This window comes from Tympanuchus pallidicinctus, unplaced genomic scaffold (genome assembly GCF_026119805.1).
Source record: "Tympanuchus pallidicinctus isolate F22 unplaced genomic scaffold, pur_lepc_1.0 scaffold15, whole genome shotgun sequence".
NCBI classification, from domain to species: Eukaryota; Metazoa; Chordata; class Aves; order Galliformes; family Phasianidae; genus Tympanuchus; species Tympanuchus pallidicinctus.
The window spans coordinates 5,706,582-5,725,605 of NW_026294669.1; the positions used below are offsets into that span (position 1 = coordinate 5,706,582).

General features: G+C 41.7%; 1 protein-coding gene across 5 annotated transcripts in view; it reads right to left on the bottom strand.

Moving 5' to 3' along the window:
* Positions 1-5,248: 5,248 nt before the first annotated feature.
* Positions 5,249-19,024, bottom strand: part of THSD7B (thrombospondin type 1 domain containing 7B) — a 293,426-nt gene continuing 279,650 nt past the window's right edge. For all 5 annotated transcript variants that reach the window (XM_052674802.1, XM_052674807.1, XM_052674806.1 and 2 more), the window contains 7 exons: positions 14,808-14,967; positions 14,301-14,474; positions 14,122-14,217; positions 12,908-12,990; positions 11,237-11,429; positions 7,900-7,987; positions 5,249-6,404 (listed from right to left, as the gene is read on the bottom strand). In XM_052674802.1, coding sequence (XP_052530762.1) covers positions 6,323-6,404; positions 7,900-7,987; positions 11,237-11,429; positions 12,908-12,990; positions 14,122-14,217; positions 14,301-14,474; positions 14,808-14,967 — 876 coding nt within the window. In that variant the 3' untranslated portion in view covers positions 5,249-6,322. The remainder of the gene's footprint in view (positions 6,405-7,899; positions 7,988-11,236; positions 11,430-12,907; positions 12,991-14,121; positions 14,218-14,300; positions 14,475-14,807; positions 14,968-19,024) is intronic.

The window sequence follows — 19,024 nt, forward strand, 5'->3', positions numbered from 1 at the left end:
ACTGACAGCACTGTAATGGGCAGATTTATGGGTGGATTTCTCTCCCAAAGGCCCCAGCACCAGCCTGGCTGTCACCACTCCTGTCCTGATCACCGCAAGACCTCATCCCAGCAGCAGTGGGGTTGAGCCCCAGGCATGGGGACAGTATTTTCTGATTATTGTTTTCCAAAATTTTCCTTTTCTCCAGACTGAGTAACCCCAGTTCCCCCAGCTACTCCCCACAAGACTTGTGCTCCAGACCCCTCACAGCTCTGTTGCCCTTGTCTGGACATACTCAGGACCTCCATGTCTTTCTTGTAGTGAGGGGCCCAAAACTGAACATAGTATTTAGGGTGCAGCCTCACCATCAGAGAAAGGATGATCACCTCCTGCTGCTGCTGGCAGGATGGCACTGGCCTTCTTGGCCACCTGGGCACACTGCTGGGTCATGCTTAGCTGCTGTCAGCTAACACCACCAGATCCTTTTCCTCTGTGCAGACTTCCAGCCACCCTGGCCCAAGCCTGTAGTGATGCATGGGATTGTTGGTCACAGCAGGAGATGAGGTTGGTCGAACCCAGCGAAGACTTGTGCTGCTTGTCCTCAGGCTGCAGCTCTCCTCACTTCATTTCAGATTTCACAGCACTGGGCTTTTTTCTCCTAGCATCCATTTCTCAGGTTTGCCTGATTGCGTGAGACAGGAGGCTCTCTGTGTTTTAGATCTTGGCTGTCATGGTGATGAAAATGAGGGGATGAACAATAAAAGCACTAATATTATGTGGAAAAATACTCAAAATGTTCATTACTAATTAACTGTACTCCCAAAGAGTCAGCCCTGATGATCTGTGAGCAGGGCTGCCAATTCAGCAAGGCTGCCAATTCAGCAGGGCTGATTTCCGTGAGGAGCTCACAGCCATGTGAGGTGGGAGCTGTGGAGGGGACCCAATAGACTCAGCACTGCTCCTTTCTACATAGTGTTCTGCCTGTGCAACAAAAATACTGCAGAACTTTGCAAAATGGAAGGTTTTAGGGTATTTTTTTTTCTGTCACAAATGACCCGCACTGTACGAACAGCACTACTGAGCATGAGATCTGTCCTCCTGTCTCTCACATCCGCCTTCGGTCCTACAGCTTCATCAGCGCAGATTTTTGTGGTCAATGAAATTGGATGATGATGCCAGCACCTATTCCTGTAGAAAACACAAAATTACTGAAGAGCAGTTCACATAAATAAACACTTCCCTCAGAAGAGGACAGCAGTGTTAATGACAAATTGAGTGAAAACTCACTTGGCACGAGGCAAACAAAATAGTAAATATTTCACATTACTGCTCTGCAGTGACAGAGACTGCATTCAAAAATAATTGTTGTGGATCTGCCATATTATCCAAAGAAATAGAGTGGCAATGCAATCATGACTTGACACAGCTGCACTACAGCTTTTCATCTCAGCCCAAATGTTAACAGGCTTCATCAGCTGCTTGTGTCAGGTGAGAATGTGAGATTCTCTGAAGACCTGGCAACCTCGTGATGCTTCCCCGCAGTGAGGAATGTGCCCAAATGTCACTGCTGCTGCCCCAAAGGCAGGATCATGGCACAGGGCTCACACCAACGCATGTCCCCAGTGCCTCACTGCAATAGGAACCAGAGTAGAACTGGGGCTGAGATACTGAACCGCCTTTTCTCCACTCCCAGACTTGTCAGACTCTACAAGATGAAGTGCTTTACTGAGTTAAATAATGCTAGGGTTAGAGAAAACACCAAATAGCTGTAAGGTGGCCTGGCTGGCTTCTACTGTGATGTTTTCTTGCAGTCTGTCATGGGAGAGAGAGCTCAAGCAGCTCAGACACTGCCTGGGTTTCAGCAAATGTGCCACTCACACTTCTTAAGGGAAGCTGTTCATTTGCAGCAGCTGAAACAGAAGTAGTCACCTGTGCTTTGGCTGTGCTGCAACTCCCACAAGCCCTACTTAGTGTATGTTGGAAGAAAAATCTCCCATAAGAGAATCTTTCCTGCAAAGGCCTACTTGGGATTGCTTATCTGAGGACAAGATGTCAACTGTCACCATCAATTGCTTGCATTGTCTTTTCTCAAGGCACGGGGAATGATTTAAATGGGCTAGATTTAAAATCCATCATGAGTTGACATTGAAACCATTCTGTATTTCTGCACTCAGATGGATCCAAACTACCCCACCTAAAAAAAATTTGGATACAGTTGGTCCACCCAATGTAGGTAAGCCAAGAAGCTTGATCCTGCAGGAGAACATCTGCCAAACACATTTCTCATGGCACACTTAAACCTTTCACTAGTCTGAGTCACAGACTGCTGTTCTTCCCTAATTCAGTCAATGAATTTAATAGCAGTGCAGAGGACAAAATAAAATTGTGCAATTAGATCACTTAATTTAGAATCACATAATCGTGAAGACTGGAAAAGGCCACTAGGATCAAGTCCAACTCCAGCCGGTCCCCACCATGCCCACTGACCACATCCCTCAGTGCCACATCTCCATGCTCGTTGAACACCTCCAGGGATGGTGACTCCCCAACCTCCCTGGGCAGCCCGTGCCAATACCACTCTTTCTGAGATAAAATTTGTCCTAACATCCAACCTGAACCTCCCCTGGTGCAACCTGAGGCCGTTCCACTGCACTCACTGCTGACACTTCTGCAGAACAGCTACTTGAAGCCAGGTCACGTGCACTGGAAGCCAGATTGCCTCAAAAAACATTGTAACTGCTACCTTCTGCAGCTGCAAAATTAATGCCTGGTGTTCCATGCATCCACAGACTGTTGAAAGATTCTCCACTGTTATTATGTTTGAAGAGTTTCTTCCAAATGTCATATTGTCATGTAACAACCACGATATTCATAACATGCAGGTGAACTTTCATAGAGCCGAGGAGAAAATTAACATTCTTCTTTATCAAAGGAAATTGAATCTGATTTTTCATTCCATCAAAATGCTTCTTTGCCTTTCAGGACAAATCCCATCAATTGCTTTAACCCATGTATCTGTCTGGAGTCCGCTCATCACGATATTGTAACAAAGCATGTCATCAAGGCAAATGAACATAATTACCAGCGAGTGCAAATATAGGGTTTCTGGATTCTTTTCTGAGACATTTCATGTGTGACCAATGAAAGCTGTTTACATTTTAAAGTAAGGACAAACTGTATTAGACTGGGAGATAAAAGGGCATACGCTAAACATTCCTGCAGAAAGCATCCTGCAGCTGTGATCACCACTACAGCCTTTCAGCCAAGTCTGCTCTCTTCTCCCCAGGTGTAAATGGAACCACATCTCCACGCACGGCCAAATGCAAAGCCATTTCAAGGGACAGCGGGGTGCTGTGCTCCCAGACAAGTCATCCTCAGAGAGATAACATAAATCAAGCTGCTGCCCAGGACAGGAGCGTGTCCCAGCTGTGAGACAGGGAAGTTACTTCATTTACATTACATTTATACCAGCTACATGTTAAATCTGTCCTGAGGCATGCTAATATATCAGGAATTCCAAGCCATGTTTCAAAATGCCCTGAGTTGTATCATTTCTTTCTGCATTACTACTTCTCAATTGAAATCAAGCCCTGACATTGAACTACATTTCTTCTTCCATTCATAAGTGCAAATTAGGCTATATATTTAGAAAAAAGGCAGATTTTCAAGAAACGAGCTATGCCACGAGAGCAGCAAATGATCTGATCCCTAACAATCATACTTATGAGGACTAATCCAAAATGGAAATGCTCAACTGACTGTATTTTCTTCATTTTCTAGGAAACAGGTGAATGTAAGTGCACTCTGGCAAAGAACACTATGCAATTAGGCTACTCATAAAACCATACGAAGACAAGCACAAGCTAATTTACAGGGCTTTATCTATCTTGGCTAGTCAAGAGTTCTTACACCATTTTATTTCTAGGGCAAATAAAATCACTCTCTGCTCTTGGCTGTGGCATCCAAAGGTAAAACACTCAGCGGTGCTCCCTGTGTCACTGCTGGAGGAGAGAGAATTAGAGCTGGGATTCAGCACTGCTAACAGCAACGTTGGGCTCCCAGTCCCTCTGCTGCTCCTACACAACAAAAGCCCAGATGTTCCATGTACTTAGGCACAGTGACATCTGGATGCGGTATCTGCGCATGCAAATATCCCAGACGGGGCCCACCTGTGCAGCTGACACATGTAACAGCATTCACCAGCAGATCTTCAAGCAAAGCACAACTTCTGTGCTTTCAGTGCTTGGGCTTGCCCAGGGAAAGAAGAAAGCATTTTGGTTTGGGCTGATACTGAGGAAAATGGCCACATGTTGCAGCTGCCATGCTTTGTTATTATTACACCAACTTTCCCCACCCCAATGCTTGTTTGAGCAGCTTTCTTAATTGAGTTTATTCCATCATTTTTTCACAAGCTACCATTCCCCTTACATCATATCCCACAGATACACTAATGTTATGGCCTGGCAGTACTCCTCCTAGCAGCACCGGAATGTCACTGCCCTTGTAAGTCATACGCCACTCAAAGGTTCAGTACTGGGCACTGCAAAAAAAAGAGGAAAAAATAAAATAAATATATATATATAGACACACACATATATATAGGCTATATATATTATTAGGCTCCCAATGTTACTGATAACAACCAGACCCTGCTGCTAGTACCATGATCACTTACAACTCCAAGGCAAAAGGTAGGACCAGCCAAACGCCTCTGGCAGGAAGCTGCGTTCTCTGCAAGTGACTGAGACAGTGTTCCCTCTCGATTCCATCAATATTTGTTTCTTTGGAAAAGGAAAGTGTGTTTCTGACCTTGCTTTGCAGCCACAGCACCACCATGGCTTGATGCTGTGACCTCCTGCCCTGCCAGGGAAGTAAACCTATTCACAGTGCCATATCTCCAATGAAATCATAGCGTTCAAACTCTGAATATGAGCAGTGCTGTGACAACACGAGCATCGCCTTCTGCCTGGTGATGCTCTTCTCTCGTGATCCCTTGCACAGCAACGGCATGTTGACAAGGGCTGCTAATAATTCTTTTCTTCCCTTCTAATTATTCCAAAAAGAAGCAGCACTGAGCTAAAAATACCCTGAGCATTCTCCAGATCTGCAATTACTCTCAACTTGTGCTTGTCTACACCATTTCTTCAGCTAATCACTACAGCACCAAACATGCCAGAACTGTTTGAAATCAGCATTCAGTCTCAGACACAGTAAAGGACTAATAATGAATATTGTTTATACACATTTAATTCAACATACCAGAAGCAACTTTCTCACTCTCTTTAGCATTTTATTTGCTTATAAATACAAGTCAATACCACAAGATGGCACTTCCTTACTTGCAACACATACTATTATAAACACGTACCCTCTTCAAATACTCCCAGATGTTTACAACATGTAACTTTTCAGTGGTTTTGAAACATTTAAAAAAGCAAGGCCTGCTACAAACCGTATTTGTGTTTGATGTATATTAAATGAGGTCAGGTAATTAAATTCAAAAAAAGAATTTATAAATATTTCAGATAAGAAAATTTAAATACAAAAGCAGAGTTTGTATTAATTAAACGGAATAACAATTTAAACTGGCCGTAATGTATCTACATGCTTTTGTTTAATTTAAAATACTTTTTAAACAATCAGACCCTCTAGGCATTCGTCAGAGCACCCATCTATCTACTCAACCCTTTAAAAAATACTTTCAGTTCAGAAACCACCTAGGCTTCTTCTTAGCAATCCTTATTCTGTCCTGTAGATGGAAATGAAGAGAAATCATATTCCAGACTAGAAAACAGGATAAGAAGGAAGAAACTTTAAAAAACCAGATAACTTCAGACACTCCAACTCACTATTCTTTGCATTTCTCAAAATATGTGATCCAGTTTTAAAGTCTTTGAACGAAATGTAAACACTAGAAAACTCATTGTTGAAATATGTGAAGAATAAAGAACCCTGCACTAATATAGTGCATAATGATGCTGTGTCAAACTTGTCATTTACGGTAAATGTCACATTTTCTTCCAGATTGTCATGCTTTTTTTCTTTTTCTTTTTTTTTGGACCAATTCCATTTGATGTTGGTAGACTTTCTTATTTTAATTCCCATTGCTCAACAGGAAGAGATGCATTTTCCAGTTTCTTCAGGAAAGTTTCACAAGATCCAAGACTTTGACTCCATTATTTTTTCTTTAGTAACGAGGTGGCAAAATGTTAAGCTTGCAGTATTTCTGTTCTGCCCGGTTATTACACATCAGGAGATTCCTCAAAAAACTGAGAAGTCTGAGAGTTACAAAAAAGAAAGTGGTTAAGGCAGTCGATGTCTACATTTGGATTTCTTTTCTATGTTACATGTCAATGTCTCCATCATAGGCTAAGGTTAGAGGCTTCTGTTGTGGAGGAGTGCTTTGATGCTGCTTGCTTTTTTTGCTGCAAGAAAAATAAAAATATTTCAGGAAGCAAAAAGCGTAAACGGTAACACTGTGCGAAGCTCAGACACACCAACATAGAAAATGAACTTCAACATAAAAATCAGCTTCCCACACTGGCTATTTCAGTTTGCAACCAGGTGACATGGCAGCATGGAGGCTTCTTCCAAGAAAGCCAGCCTGGAACTACTTGTGTGTTATTCCATGGGTGGTGTGGACATGCAGCCTGCTGAGAAACGGCAGCTCAGTGTGCAGCCAGCTGTGCTTATCATCTGGAGAGGAAATCAAACACATTTGTCTCTGGTGTCTTCTCACAGATGATAAAACAAAGAACACCTCATGGAAAAAAATGAAACATGAGCTGCCTAGACCTGGGATATTCCTGTTCTTTTCCTTGAAACAACAATAGTTATTACTGAGAAATACACTTCCGCACTTCTAGTCTTCAAGTGATGGAGAAGCATGTAATGCTACTTCACAAATTCTCCACTGAGCATGCTCCATTGCAGATAATCAGTAGCTATATCACTCAAAAAACACAGAAGCTACGCTTCAATGCATCAGCCAAACACTGCTTTTAATTGAAGAGAGAATGAGAGAAATAATGAGAGGGAATAAATTCTGGGTGAAATAGGGTAATGCTGTTGTTAGGACATGGTTGGACTTCGTCACCATGAAGCCCCCCATAAGATGTGCTGGTGCAGAGCACGGTGCCCTATTTCTAACAGTGGCTGGTAACAGCAGCTTTGGACACAAGGCATGCCTTCTCCTGAGGTATTCACTGCAAAAACTTACATAGGGATTTCCTGAGCTAAGACATAAACCCAGAAAGCCATGCTTAACACCAAGAAAGCCACTCTCCCATTAACTGTTCTGCCATCTTCTACTCCATTTATCTTTCTGGATGGACAGCCCCTACCAGTAAGCTCACAAGGTAGTAATGCACAGTGTGAAAATAAAGATCTTTTGTTTATTTTAAACACTTCATCTGATGCCTCCTACTTCTTACACTGCATGAGGTAAAGATTCCCTGGGCCCTTTTGCAACTCCATTCACAATTTCATAGTTCTCTATTGTATTCTCCCATCAAACACCATTTTCCAGCTGAATGACCCCATTATTTTTGGTCTTTCCTTGAAGAGGAAGTAGCTCCTACCTCCAATTCTCTCCCTTGCCTTTCTTCAGCTTTTTTATTTATTTATTTTTTTTTAAAATAAGAATCCAATAAACAATAAGAAGCCATTCCTAATCCCACCAGAATTGTGAATATATAGGTCTACTGATAACCAAAAGTAATTATTTCCCCACATGACCACCACACATCTTCACAATCATGTAGGTTAGCATCTGTAACGTGAAGAGTTTTAAAGTGCTCTGAGGTAGAGACCAAATGAGGGTAGGTCTCTAATCCAAGTTCCATTCTTCCTTAATGCCTTAAGGATTAAGTCTTAAAAACAAGTGAGCAAACAAAGCCCAAAACTCCGTGCCACACTCACCACATCAGAAAGGATGTAAAAATCAGGAGGGCTATGATGAGGAACCCGCTAGCTGATACTCCATACACCCACATCTTCAGCTTACCATCTGTTGGAATATTGGAAAAAAGACAAAGAAAGAAAAAAAAAAACGTTTTGTAAATGAATTCTTCTCAAGAGGATAAGAGGAAACACACAAGCAGAACTTATAGCATCATTGATGGGAAACACAACAGTGAGTTGCTGGGAAAAATCCATCAAAAATGTTTTTGATAGGAAAGGCATTCCTGTAAAAATCAATTTTTTTGAACACACAATCTTAACTTTGGTAAGGACTTCAGATGCTTTTTGATGAAAGCTGAAAGGAACTCTTTGTGTCAGCTTTCCAGAGCAGCACTATTTCATAACCCACAGCCAGCCTGTACTTGTGGGTCACTTGGGGTAGACATCAGCACACCAAAGAGGAACCAGCTGCTCAGCGCTGAAAAGTGCCTGGGCAACAAATGGGAATAAATTCAGCTTAGAGGAAGAACAAGGATAGGCTTTGTAATAGTAAGAGGGATGAAGCTGTGCCACAGGAAACATAACAAGCTTCCAAAATTGAGATAGGGCTGCCAACAGGGCTGCTTGATCTGTCCCCATGCAATGGCAGGGGACTCACTCTACAATCCACGCAAGAACCCCTCCACACACATTTCACTCAAGTGTTGTGAAACACTTCCTTCTGATAGGAAGTCTTAATACACATTACTGGGACAGGTTTTGAACTAAAGCTCTGCATTAATAATAATCATTTTTAAAAGATCAATATTGCTGCTTCCTGCTCAGTTCTGGCTGTAAAGAATTCCTGGTGGATGGACGTGGTGGTATTTTCTCCACACAGCAACAGTCGGAGCTGATTCATATCAGCAGAGTTATTAATCCATCCTGGAGGCAGAAATACGAGCCCTCTCCATGCCCACAGACATAGGCTGACCGAGACCATTGCCAGTGCACTCAAGCACGTGGGGACAGACAGGGAACTTATTTTTCTTGCTATGTTGGAATGATCTTTTTTTTTTTCAAAAGGAAACATATTTAATCGGATCCCATTTTTTTTCCTGGTTTTGGCTGTGGGCTCTTTTCCCTCCAGGCTTTGTGAGAAGTCTGAGTATTGCTCACAGACTTTCTCCTCTTCTCTAATCACTTGCAGCCTATCTTCCCCGTGAGAACTGCTCTGTTCATCATGACAGGTTTTACTTCTCCTCCTGACGGTCAGGTATGAAATTTACGGCCAAGAAACATTTAACAGTGCTGCCAAGGGTTTGTCACAGCAAGCACATTGCACCCCACCAGGTCTGCTATGAAGGCAGACAGGCTCTCCAGCTGCAATACGAAGGCACTGGACCACACCAACCAATAATTTAAACAATACTATTTAAAAAGTTTCTGTGTTGAACTCTGGCCTCCCAGAGCGTGGCAAAGAATGGAAAAACAGCCAGATTCAAAATCAGTTCTGCGTGCTCCTGCAGAGCATTTGAAAGAACAAAAACATCAAGACCCATTAAATCATTACAAAATTTGTGTTCCAAACCATAACCAGGAAGGAAAACCACAAATTAAGTACAGAGGGGCACATATACTTCTAGTGACAGATACAAGTCCTTAGACATACACAAATGTCAAGGACTATAGCACTGAAGGATGATAAATGCCGTCTGTACAGGGAGCACTCACCACAGTTTTGCTATCAAGAGCATAACTAGTAGGCAACAGTGGTCTCCTGGTTCTGCTAGCACTAATTACTGCAATCTCCCAGATGAGTAAGCCTCAGAGCCTGTTTTAAGGCACTAATTACATATTTTGTCAAGAGGGAAGACAAAGGGGAACAGTGTGAAGAGCACCAGCCTTGAGCTGGGTCCGAAGGGCACATACAGACTGAAGAAAACTTACTGGATGGGTTGATGATACACTTAGCACATGTAGCATGCTCATTTATTTACCATACCTTGTTGCTGTAACATTTATACTCTAATACTACATAACACTATGTTCTGTTGAAGCTCCTTAGTCCCTGTCTCTGTCTTTTGTCCTGGTGGAGAACAGGCTCACAAACGCTGCGCTGAGGTCAAGCTCACCAGAAGGAAGCTTTGCAGCCTGGAATGCTGATTAAAACAGGACTGCAGCATCCACCTACACCTCTCTCCCTTTTTCTAACCTCATAAAGTTATCAGCTGAAGATGTGACACCTAAGGAAGACAGCCCACAGAGGGCCACGGTTGCTGACAAAGAGGCAATTAACCCCAAACCTGTGACTCAAACAGCTGGTGAACTATATGGGTTTCTGGATGATGAGTTTGGTCAAAAACCAACCAACTTTAAAAGGCTATGGACCAAGCTCTATTAGCTCTGAGACTGCCAACACAAAGGTTAACTACCGTATGCAAATCAAATATGTAAATGTAACATTCAACGTGCAATCACATATATCAGACAGAATTATGGTTCCCGGAATCCCCCAACAGAACCTTAAATTGCATGTTTTCTAAAATCTCATGTTCATTACAAGCTAATAGGAAAGAAAGGCAATGTCAGAGAGCAGAAGACAGGGAAGATGGGACTAGCAGGATATAGAGGCAACTGAAATATTTCAGTAAAACTTGACTTATCTGATACTTTTGTTGCTTATTTTTAAGTTATATTTCCATATCATAAATTTAATATGCATAAGTTAATTTTAGTCATAATCAAAATGGTGACCAGCTGTTACAGCTACTGCATCAGTCCTGTGTAGCAGTGAGGTGTGTTGCAGCCCGTGTGTCTGTTCCAGCTGGGAACGATGACAAACAAGCCACAGAAGTACTCAGGACTCACTGCTGCTTAGACACGGCAGCCTGCCTGCTTCTGGCTTGTTTTTGTTCTCTCAGTGTCTTAACTCCAACAATTAAAACTCCAAACTCTATGCTTTCTACTGTATTTTTTCAAACACTTTTGAAATATGTCAAGAAACAACCCATGTTGTCTTTAATGAAGTCTCAAGCACTTTTTGCTCAGAATCTTCTGAAGTGCTACTGAAGTCTTCCCTGGTCCAAATGCATTACGTACTGAAACATCACAGATAATTCCAAGCATCCCCCCAAACTGCATTTAAGTATACTTTTGCAAAATATTGTTGCTTCATTCTCTTTGCTATCTCCCAACATAAGAGATTGTGATTACTCTGTACAGTCACAAAGGAATGAAAGATGACACACGAGTTAGAAACTGTGAGGCCGCTCTGCAGTTCCAGATGCAATCTCTGATGTTATGATCTACAAAGCTTGTATCTTTCTTCTGCAGAAACACTGTAAAGAAAATTTATTCCATTCATATTTTTCACCTGGATTAAAAGGTTGAATAGACCATCCTTTGAAAATGTCATGCATTTTGGAGTTGACGGGTTTATTTTTTCCAGAAATCGTCTTAACATCAGCCTTCTTATCTTCTAAACCTGGTACCTTCATGCAGTAATCCAGCAAACCATTTGATCTCATTATTTCTGTATATCCTCGCTCACAACCACAGACTCCTCTCTAGGTAATAAAAGGGAATTCAATATTAAAATGTTAGTATCCTCTCACAGGACAGCACAAATTGTATGTAAACTATCAAGAAATGGCAAGTTACATCATATGTAACTTTACAACATCATATGTAGATCATACGTAAATTACAACATGTAATTACCAAGTTCACTGACACGAAACCAAACAGGCCACAACCTGGTGATGCAAACCCACTTCATCTAAAACAACAATAATATACTTGGGGAATTGGTTAAAAGAGTAACTTGATATGGAAGAGTAATAAATAATAATAAATAAAAAATAATAAGAGTAATAAAAGAGTAGCTCAATATGGAAACATTCTCATCCCAACAGGCTTAACCATAGGCATCTGTGGCCTGATCCAACTCCTCTTGTCAATAACAAAAATTAGTAGTGACCATGATGGGCATTAGAAGAAATGAATTAAGAAGCAATCCCAATTCAGACCCAACTCTCCATTCCAATCTATTTCTGCTCTAGTATTTCACAGAACTATCTATAAGGAAGCATTACCCCTATGACCAAATATCTGCTATGCTGGACCAGTGTAGGCAGTTTCTTCCAGAGGTTTCTTAGAATGTGGTGGTTCACTAAACAGATACTCCATTTTCTGGATGTCTAATTTAATATAGCTTTTTTAGATTGCATTTCTGTTCTAATTATCCTATAATTACAATGCCCGTGTGGTGGTCTGATATGCTCTGCACGATCCAAGCAGAAAATTGATTTACAGTATGTGTGATAAGAATTTAACCCTGTCATCATGGTTTTTGCTACAGCCCCTCCAGTTTGTTGACAGACACAATCCTGAGCTTTTGTTGCGAAAGGTGCAGGATACCTCAAGAGTTTTTACAGCTAAGAAATGCATGTCTACCTATCACTTCACAACAACCCGTACACGAGCTCGCATCCACTGCTAATTCCTCCCATAATTCCTCCCAAAAGATACTCAGGTGAGACTGAGAGCTGTGGAAGCTAGTTTTAAAACAGAAATATCTACACCTCAGCTGTATCTGGCTATTTTAAGGTTTTATGCTGTCACACCACTGACACGGAGGACAAGGAGAAGACATTTTTGGTAGCTCTGAATCTAGACTTCAGTACCTACAGGAAGAGACATTTGCAACCTCAGAGGCAAAGAGGAGACGGGGGCTCAAAGATCCAGCGAGTGCTGCAGATGCTCACCATTTCAGCAAGCAGGTCAGTTCTGGCTTTGCTTTAGGGGTTACTGTGGAGGTAGTGGGAGCAGGCTGCTATAGCAAAACAATTCTACACTTATACATCTTTACTCATCCGTGCAGAACTATGAAGCTTTTGGACTGAAATTCCTACTACTGCCTCGAGGTGGTATCATGGGCATGCTAAATTATCTCCCACGTCCTAGAATGCGTTTAACATACAAAGGTAATGAAAAAGGTTTTGCAATGTTCACTCCTCAGCCACATTCTGCAGCAGCCATGTACCTGGGTGCAGTAGGAGAAGGGTTTTCTGCATGCTGGGCTGCAGTGCTGAACTTCAGCAGGTTTGGTCTGAAGAGCACACCCTCCTGGAAAAGAAGAAGTTACTTTCAAAACAGAAGAGTGCTTTTCAAACGAAAGAGAAATGGGTATGTTTTACAGTGTTTTTGACTTGGATCACTGTACTGCAGGAAGTGATTGCTTGCTTATTTTAAATGGCTAAGTACTAGACTACTGAACACATTAGCATAATATCTGTAGGAATCGTATTAATTAATTTCACAAGGCAGAGAATTATTATCATGCCCATCTTATTAATAGAGAAAAGAGATATACAGACTTAAGCAATTTGCCCCAGGCCACATAGGAAGTTGGGGACAGAATCAGGAATTAGATGCAGATCTTCTGTGTCCTCATTAATGTCTTATCTACATAAGAAGACATAATCCACATAACACCTTAGCCCGTTCACACTAGGGAAACTCTGTGCTTCTAAAGGAATAAAAAAGAGTTAATGAGTTCTTAACTACTTGGCAACCTTCGCACATAAAACTTTTGTATATTATCTTAACTACTCATTATAAATAGAACTAGATACCATTTTCATTCCTGCTCTCTCTTCATTCATCCTGCGCATACCAAGATAGATCCTGCAGATGTGCAAGCCCTATTACCTTTGCCAACCTCCTGTACAGCTTCAAAGTGCTGACCATGAATTTCACTTTTCATCCTGTGCAGGAGGAATTTGTAGGTCACAGCACCAGCAGGAATCTCACAGTCTGAGTGATCTGAGATTCCTGTCTATTGAATAGAAGAAGCATTACAGAAGCTGGGCTCTTTTCCATTGCAGGTGATTTTCTCTTCCCTTCTCCACAGTTACAAGAAGGCTTAGGCAGGCCTGTTAGTACAGGCACACTCATTTCCTCCTGTGGCCAATACAGCAGTCATAAAATCATAGAATCATTAAGGTAGGAAAAGACCACTAAGATCATCTAGCCCAAAAGTCAGTTAGGGTACTTCACCCACACGTCCTCATGCAATGACATGCGAGATGACCTGACAGCAAGGCTGCTGAGTGCCCACCTTTCCTACTCACAGCTCTAAACTGAAACCTTGGGGAAATCAGGAAGGAAAGCTCTCCAACTGCCCTCCAAACATGTGGTGCAGAAGAAGAAATACCTGGAAGAAGACTTTTCAGCCACGTCTGCTTTTGGACATACCTGTGACATTGATTCCATCTGAGCGCTGACACCACACTGTGCGCACACTGTCTCGCCAAAGGCTGGTTTTCCACAGGTATTCGTAACACCTCCCTCCTGCAACATCAATACCAGTCGGCCTTCACTTTCCAATAAAACCTGAGTAAGCCCTTGTGCGGGACAAACCCTGGCAAGGCTACCTGAGCAAGGCCGTGTTTCCACCACTTGTCCAGAGCAGCTGTCTGTGTTCTCAGCAGGCTGACCGATGAGCGCCCTGGAGCGAGCCTGCCGTCCCGTTGTTTCAAAGCTCCTGCCATCAATGCATGTGAGCTCGCAGGAGCTCCACTCTGACCACTCGGTCAGGTGGCAGTCACCTGCATGCAGAGAGAATAAATCACAGGTTTGCAAAAGGAATCAGCCTTAAAGGATTAAGGACAGGCTGAGTACAACGGCTTTAACAGTGAAATAACACCAGTTTATCACCCAATGGTATGCATTATTCAGATTTTCTGCTTCATGAGAAATCTCATTTTCTCCAAAAAGAAAGTCTTTTTCAGGTGATCTAGAAACAGCAGACTGAGCATTTACCTGATCTGCTGAAGTACAAATTCTTACTGCAGCAGCTGACAGTGCTCAGCTATGCAAGCAACTCAGTCTCAGAAAGCTATTACAGACAGATATGTAGTGTGACTTTCAAAAGACTTTACCTGGGCAAGGCACAGAGCATGGTAACTGCAGTACACTCTCCTTCAAAGGTAGCTCACCACATAATGTGCTTTCTACTGGCTTGGATGTAGCAGAAACAGATGCATCATGCACTACGCACGTGAGGTTGCGGACTTGCAATCCATCTCCACACTGTCCACCCTACAAAATGACAAGAGAAAGAAAGAGACAATCATTGCTGCTGCTAGCAGATGGCAGAAGAAGCACACCTGACTCCACCTAAAAAGAACTCAAAGATATAAATCCAGTTTCTGGGCTGCAATAGTACCCTCAATTATGGGAAAACAGATGCAGATCATCTCCGCACACAGCTCTACAGAAGCTCAGAGGCAATGGAACATGAAAAAGTGTGTTGCAGCCCAAGTGGGGAGAAGAGCACATAAATCCTTTCCTTTCCACATGTGGGAGATGTGGGAAAAAAGGAGTCACTGAGCAGATGGGGCAGAGCTCAGGCGGGTGCTTCCCCCCAGCACAGCATTGGAAAAAAACAAATGTGAAGAGCACAGCTTTAGGAATGCTGATCATTGCCCAGCAAAGCTCCCAGAAGAGATGGGTACTGTAAAAGCTGAATACAGTCTTTGGGGCAAGCTCTCCATGTCTTTAGTTAGAGCTTGTGTATTTACTGATTCTTAAGGAATGCCCAGTTCAATAAACACAGAGATGGCTTTTCTGGCTTCCCTGAAGAGGCCAATGGCAGAGCCCATTCAAAAAGAAACGAGCATTTCCATTCACCCCCTCTGGTGATACAGCCCAATATGGGGCACTTAAACGGTTTAAATTCAAACAGCAAAAACCCATCAATGCTTTTAATTAGGCTGCAGAGATTAACGTATTATGTAATTTCTTAATTGTGCAGGGACTTAGCGGTTCTGATGTGGACACAGATCACCTGCTTTACTGAAATGCCACTTGAAGCCAACCACAGTCTGTTAGCACTGACACTGGTGTGAACACGCAATAGGAGGCTCCATGCAAGCCATTCCACGCTCTTCAGCCCAGTCCTAAAATACTCCAAATTACCATACACCAAACTACTTGCTGAAGACTTACTCTACCAGAAAATCAATATCATTTGGCTAATCTGATGATCAAGAGCTGAAGACGCTGTGAGAATTGATGCCCTGAGGCTATTTCTAGAGGCTGGAATTGTTTCATTTTTCCCTGAAAAACAGAGCTGCAGTGATGTCTGAGGTACACAACTTAAACCTGTGTGATGCTTTATGAACATGTGTCTCAAGCCTTGTGGAAATGGCACTTTGCAAAATTCAGTAAATAAAGCTCAAGAAGAAGGATGAAACATTGCTTTTATATAACCAAGGGAAATGCTACTTTGAATCACTTGGCAGTAGATTCTTTTAAAATAATGGACTTCATCTGTGGAACAGAATGGCTCCTACCAAGTGCATTTATTTGGCAGCGTGTTTGATAGCAGGAATCTCAAGAATATCTCTCCTGTAAACATGTGGTACCTTTTTCAATTTCTCCAGACCTCTTCTGTTGCTGACGCACAATGAAATGGAAATAGGGGCATAAATAGTTGGACTGAGAGTAGTTGCTTATCAAAAGCATCTTAGAGAAGCATTAGTGTAGATTTACCATATGCAGCCAGATCTCAAGTTTTTAACACCATGTTTCATTTTAGTCGGTCTGTAACGCACTGCTCTAAATTACCATTTCACTGCTGAAACCTCTATTGCAGCCTGAGATTAATGGTGTGTGAATAACTCATGCAGCTGTCAATTGGGTTAGAGTTCTTGGAAACTGCTGGTGGAAACAGAGTGCGATGTGGAGAAAATTCTCTGGGGAAATGGGCACTGATCAAACTGCAGCCTGCGTGCAGCTCAAGAAGTGGATCAAGGAATTGCTGAAGATTACCGGAAAGGACAAAAAAACTTTTAAAAAGATACTTGTTCTTTTATAAACGAGTCGTAAATATACAAGTATTTGTCGACACAACGATGTATGAATAGTCATACAGCAGCAGAGACATAAATATAAATAACATGAAAAGAATGCATTTTTTGGTAGCCTCCACTATAAAAGTTAGCGCGCCTCAAAGCAACATTTTTCATTCTTCTATCAGGCAATATTGACAATACATTTGTTTAGGATAAAAAAAAAAAGAGAAATCATGGACTCTAAACCAACTCCAAACAAACATGTTAGCTTTTTAACAGTGCCTTCCATTTACTTGCTTTCACTCAAGACTAGAAATCGTTTTCACAATGAACTGAACGCATTCAAAAGATAAGGTTGTTGTACTGTCATTTACAGAAGGAATGACAGTGGGCTTTTTTGATGTTTTTGGCAAGGTCATAAGCAATGCAGGAGCAATGCATTAACTTCCTTATCATCCTAAAAATTATTCACATTCCCCAAAATTATACATTTGAAGACCGAATTAATAGGTGTGGAATCAGTGGAAATTTGCTGCACTGACGGCACAATGAGGACTCAGTGAGCAGCTGCTAATCAGAGGAGCACTGCTGAGGAAATGATTGAATATTCAAAACTTTGGGGACCAAATCTATATTACAAGTACTCTTCCATGGGAGAGTGTAAGCTGAGGTCTGCCCATACAGCAGCCACCTCTAGCACACCAACAGCACAAGGGCTCACAGTCCCAATGAGATGCTTTGTTGAAATGTGCCTTTAAGAAAAGTTCTCCCTTTTTAGCTTTTATTGGGATTCATGTGTATTCACAATCATCTTAGGTAAAGAACTGACTGGCCAATGTTTTCATAGGTTGATGAGCATCTCATCAGGTAAAAGCTTTCCTTAATGAGAAACTATTGTCTGAGTACAGTTAAGGAACCATCTTTTAAAACACTTTAAATTAGAGACAGGGTTCTTGGTCTTCTTATCAACGTTAGGCAGCTAATTCTTGATAATATCCAGCTACTTGGCTTGCACTCCTTTAATGAAAAAATTATGAACACTGTCACCCACTACTAATTTCTATTTTCAAATTATTATTTTTTTTACTAATCAATGTTAAACACTTCAGCTCTCATGGGAAAAAGACTGATGTAGTGCAACCCTTTAAGATGATGTGTATTGCCCATTTTCCGAGTTCCACATCCCTCTGAATGCAGCAGAAATGCCCACACCTACAGGAGGGGTGCCCGTGGCATGGGGAATTGCCTGGGGAACAGTGCACTGATTTACAGACTGTGAAAGCAAGCACTACAAAACACTTAGCAGGCTGTACTCCTGAACACGCACACACCTCTAATTATTCACACAAAGTCAATTTAGCATAAAATAGTCCTTCTACAATTAAGAAATGCAGTCTCAGTTATCTCATAAAACAAGGAAGAAATACTTTAGCCTTATAATGAGTCGTCCTGTTTACATTACTCCAGGACAATTTCACGACATGCATTTTGGTCTTACCATGGGATGTATTTACATTCTTCTACAAAGCATCCTTGAAAACACGACTTCTGAAAGCTTTCTTTGGAAAGTACACTTAAGCTTCTTTTCCAGAAAAGCACAGGAATAAATCACCTTGTATTTATGAACTACATTTAATTCCTAAGCACCTCATTAAAGAGAACTGAACGTGGAAAAAAATGGCTCCTCTCCTAAACAAAGCAAAGGGGGGAGAAACTACAACACAGTAATTTAAGGAGAGAAGGAAGCTCTATCTCACTGCAAGTGCAGGATGATATCTGGCTAAGCAAAGGCTGTGATTACTTGCTCTGAGCTGAAATATAGCATGGTTCTGGATGTACACACTTTTAATCTGCATGATGTGTTATTTTTCTAGAATATGTGGGGCCTTAATTCAGCTTCTCTACTAATTCTTTTATCAGCTATGTTAGCTCCTCTGCTTGAATCGCTCATCCCTAATGCTTAGTAGAATTTGCTTACCTTTGCTGGACAAAATATCAGCTAAGGATGTTATACATAAATAAATACTGAGTGCAGCACATACAAAGGCTGAATTCACATCCTTATCTGCAACGAGCTGTTAAGCACAGGAATGAAGAAGAAAGGTGACCCTAAAATGTATTTCTGGTTCTGTGATCCTGAACTATCCAAAGGCTGTAATACTCCAAATTTCATCTCCAAAAAGCCATGTAAATTCTGGCGTTTGCTATTGGTCCATCAGCTGCAGCCAGAAATAGAACAAGCATTCAAGTCATGCAAGCTGCACTAAAGAGCAGATCAGAAAACACAAATAATGTGTCTT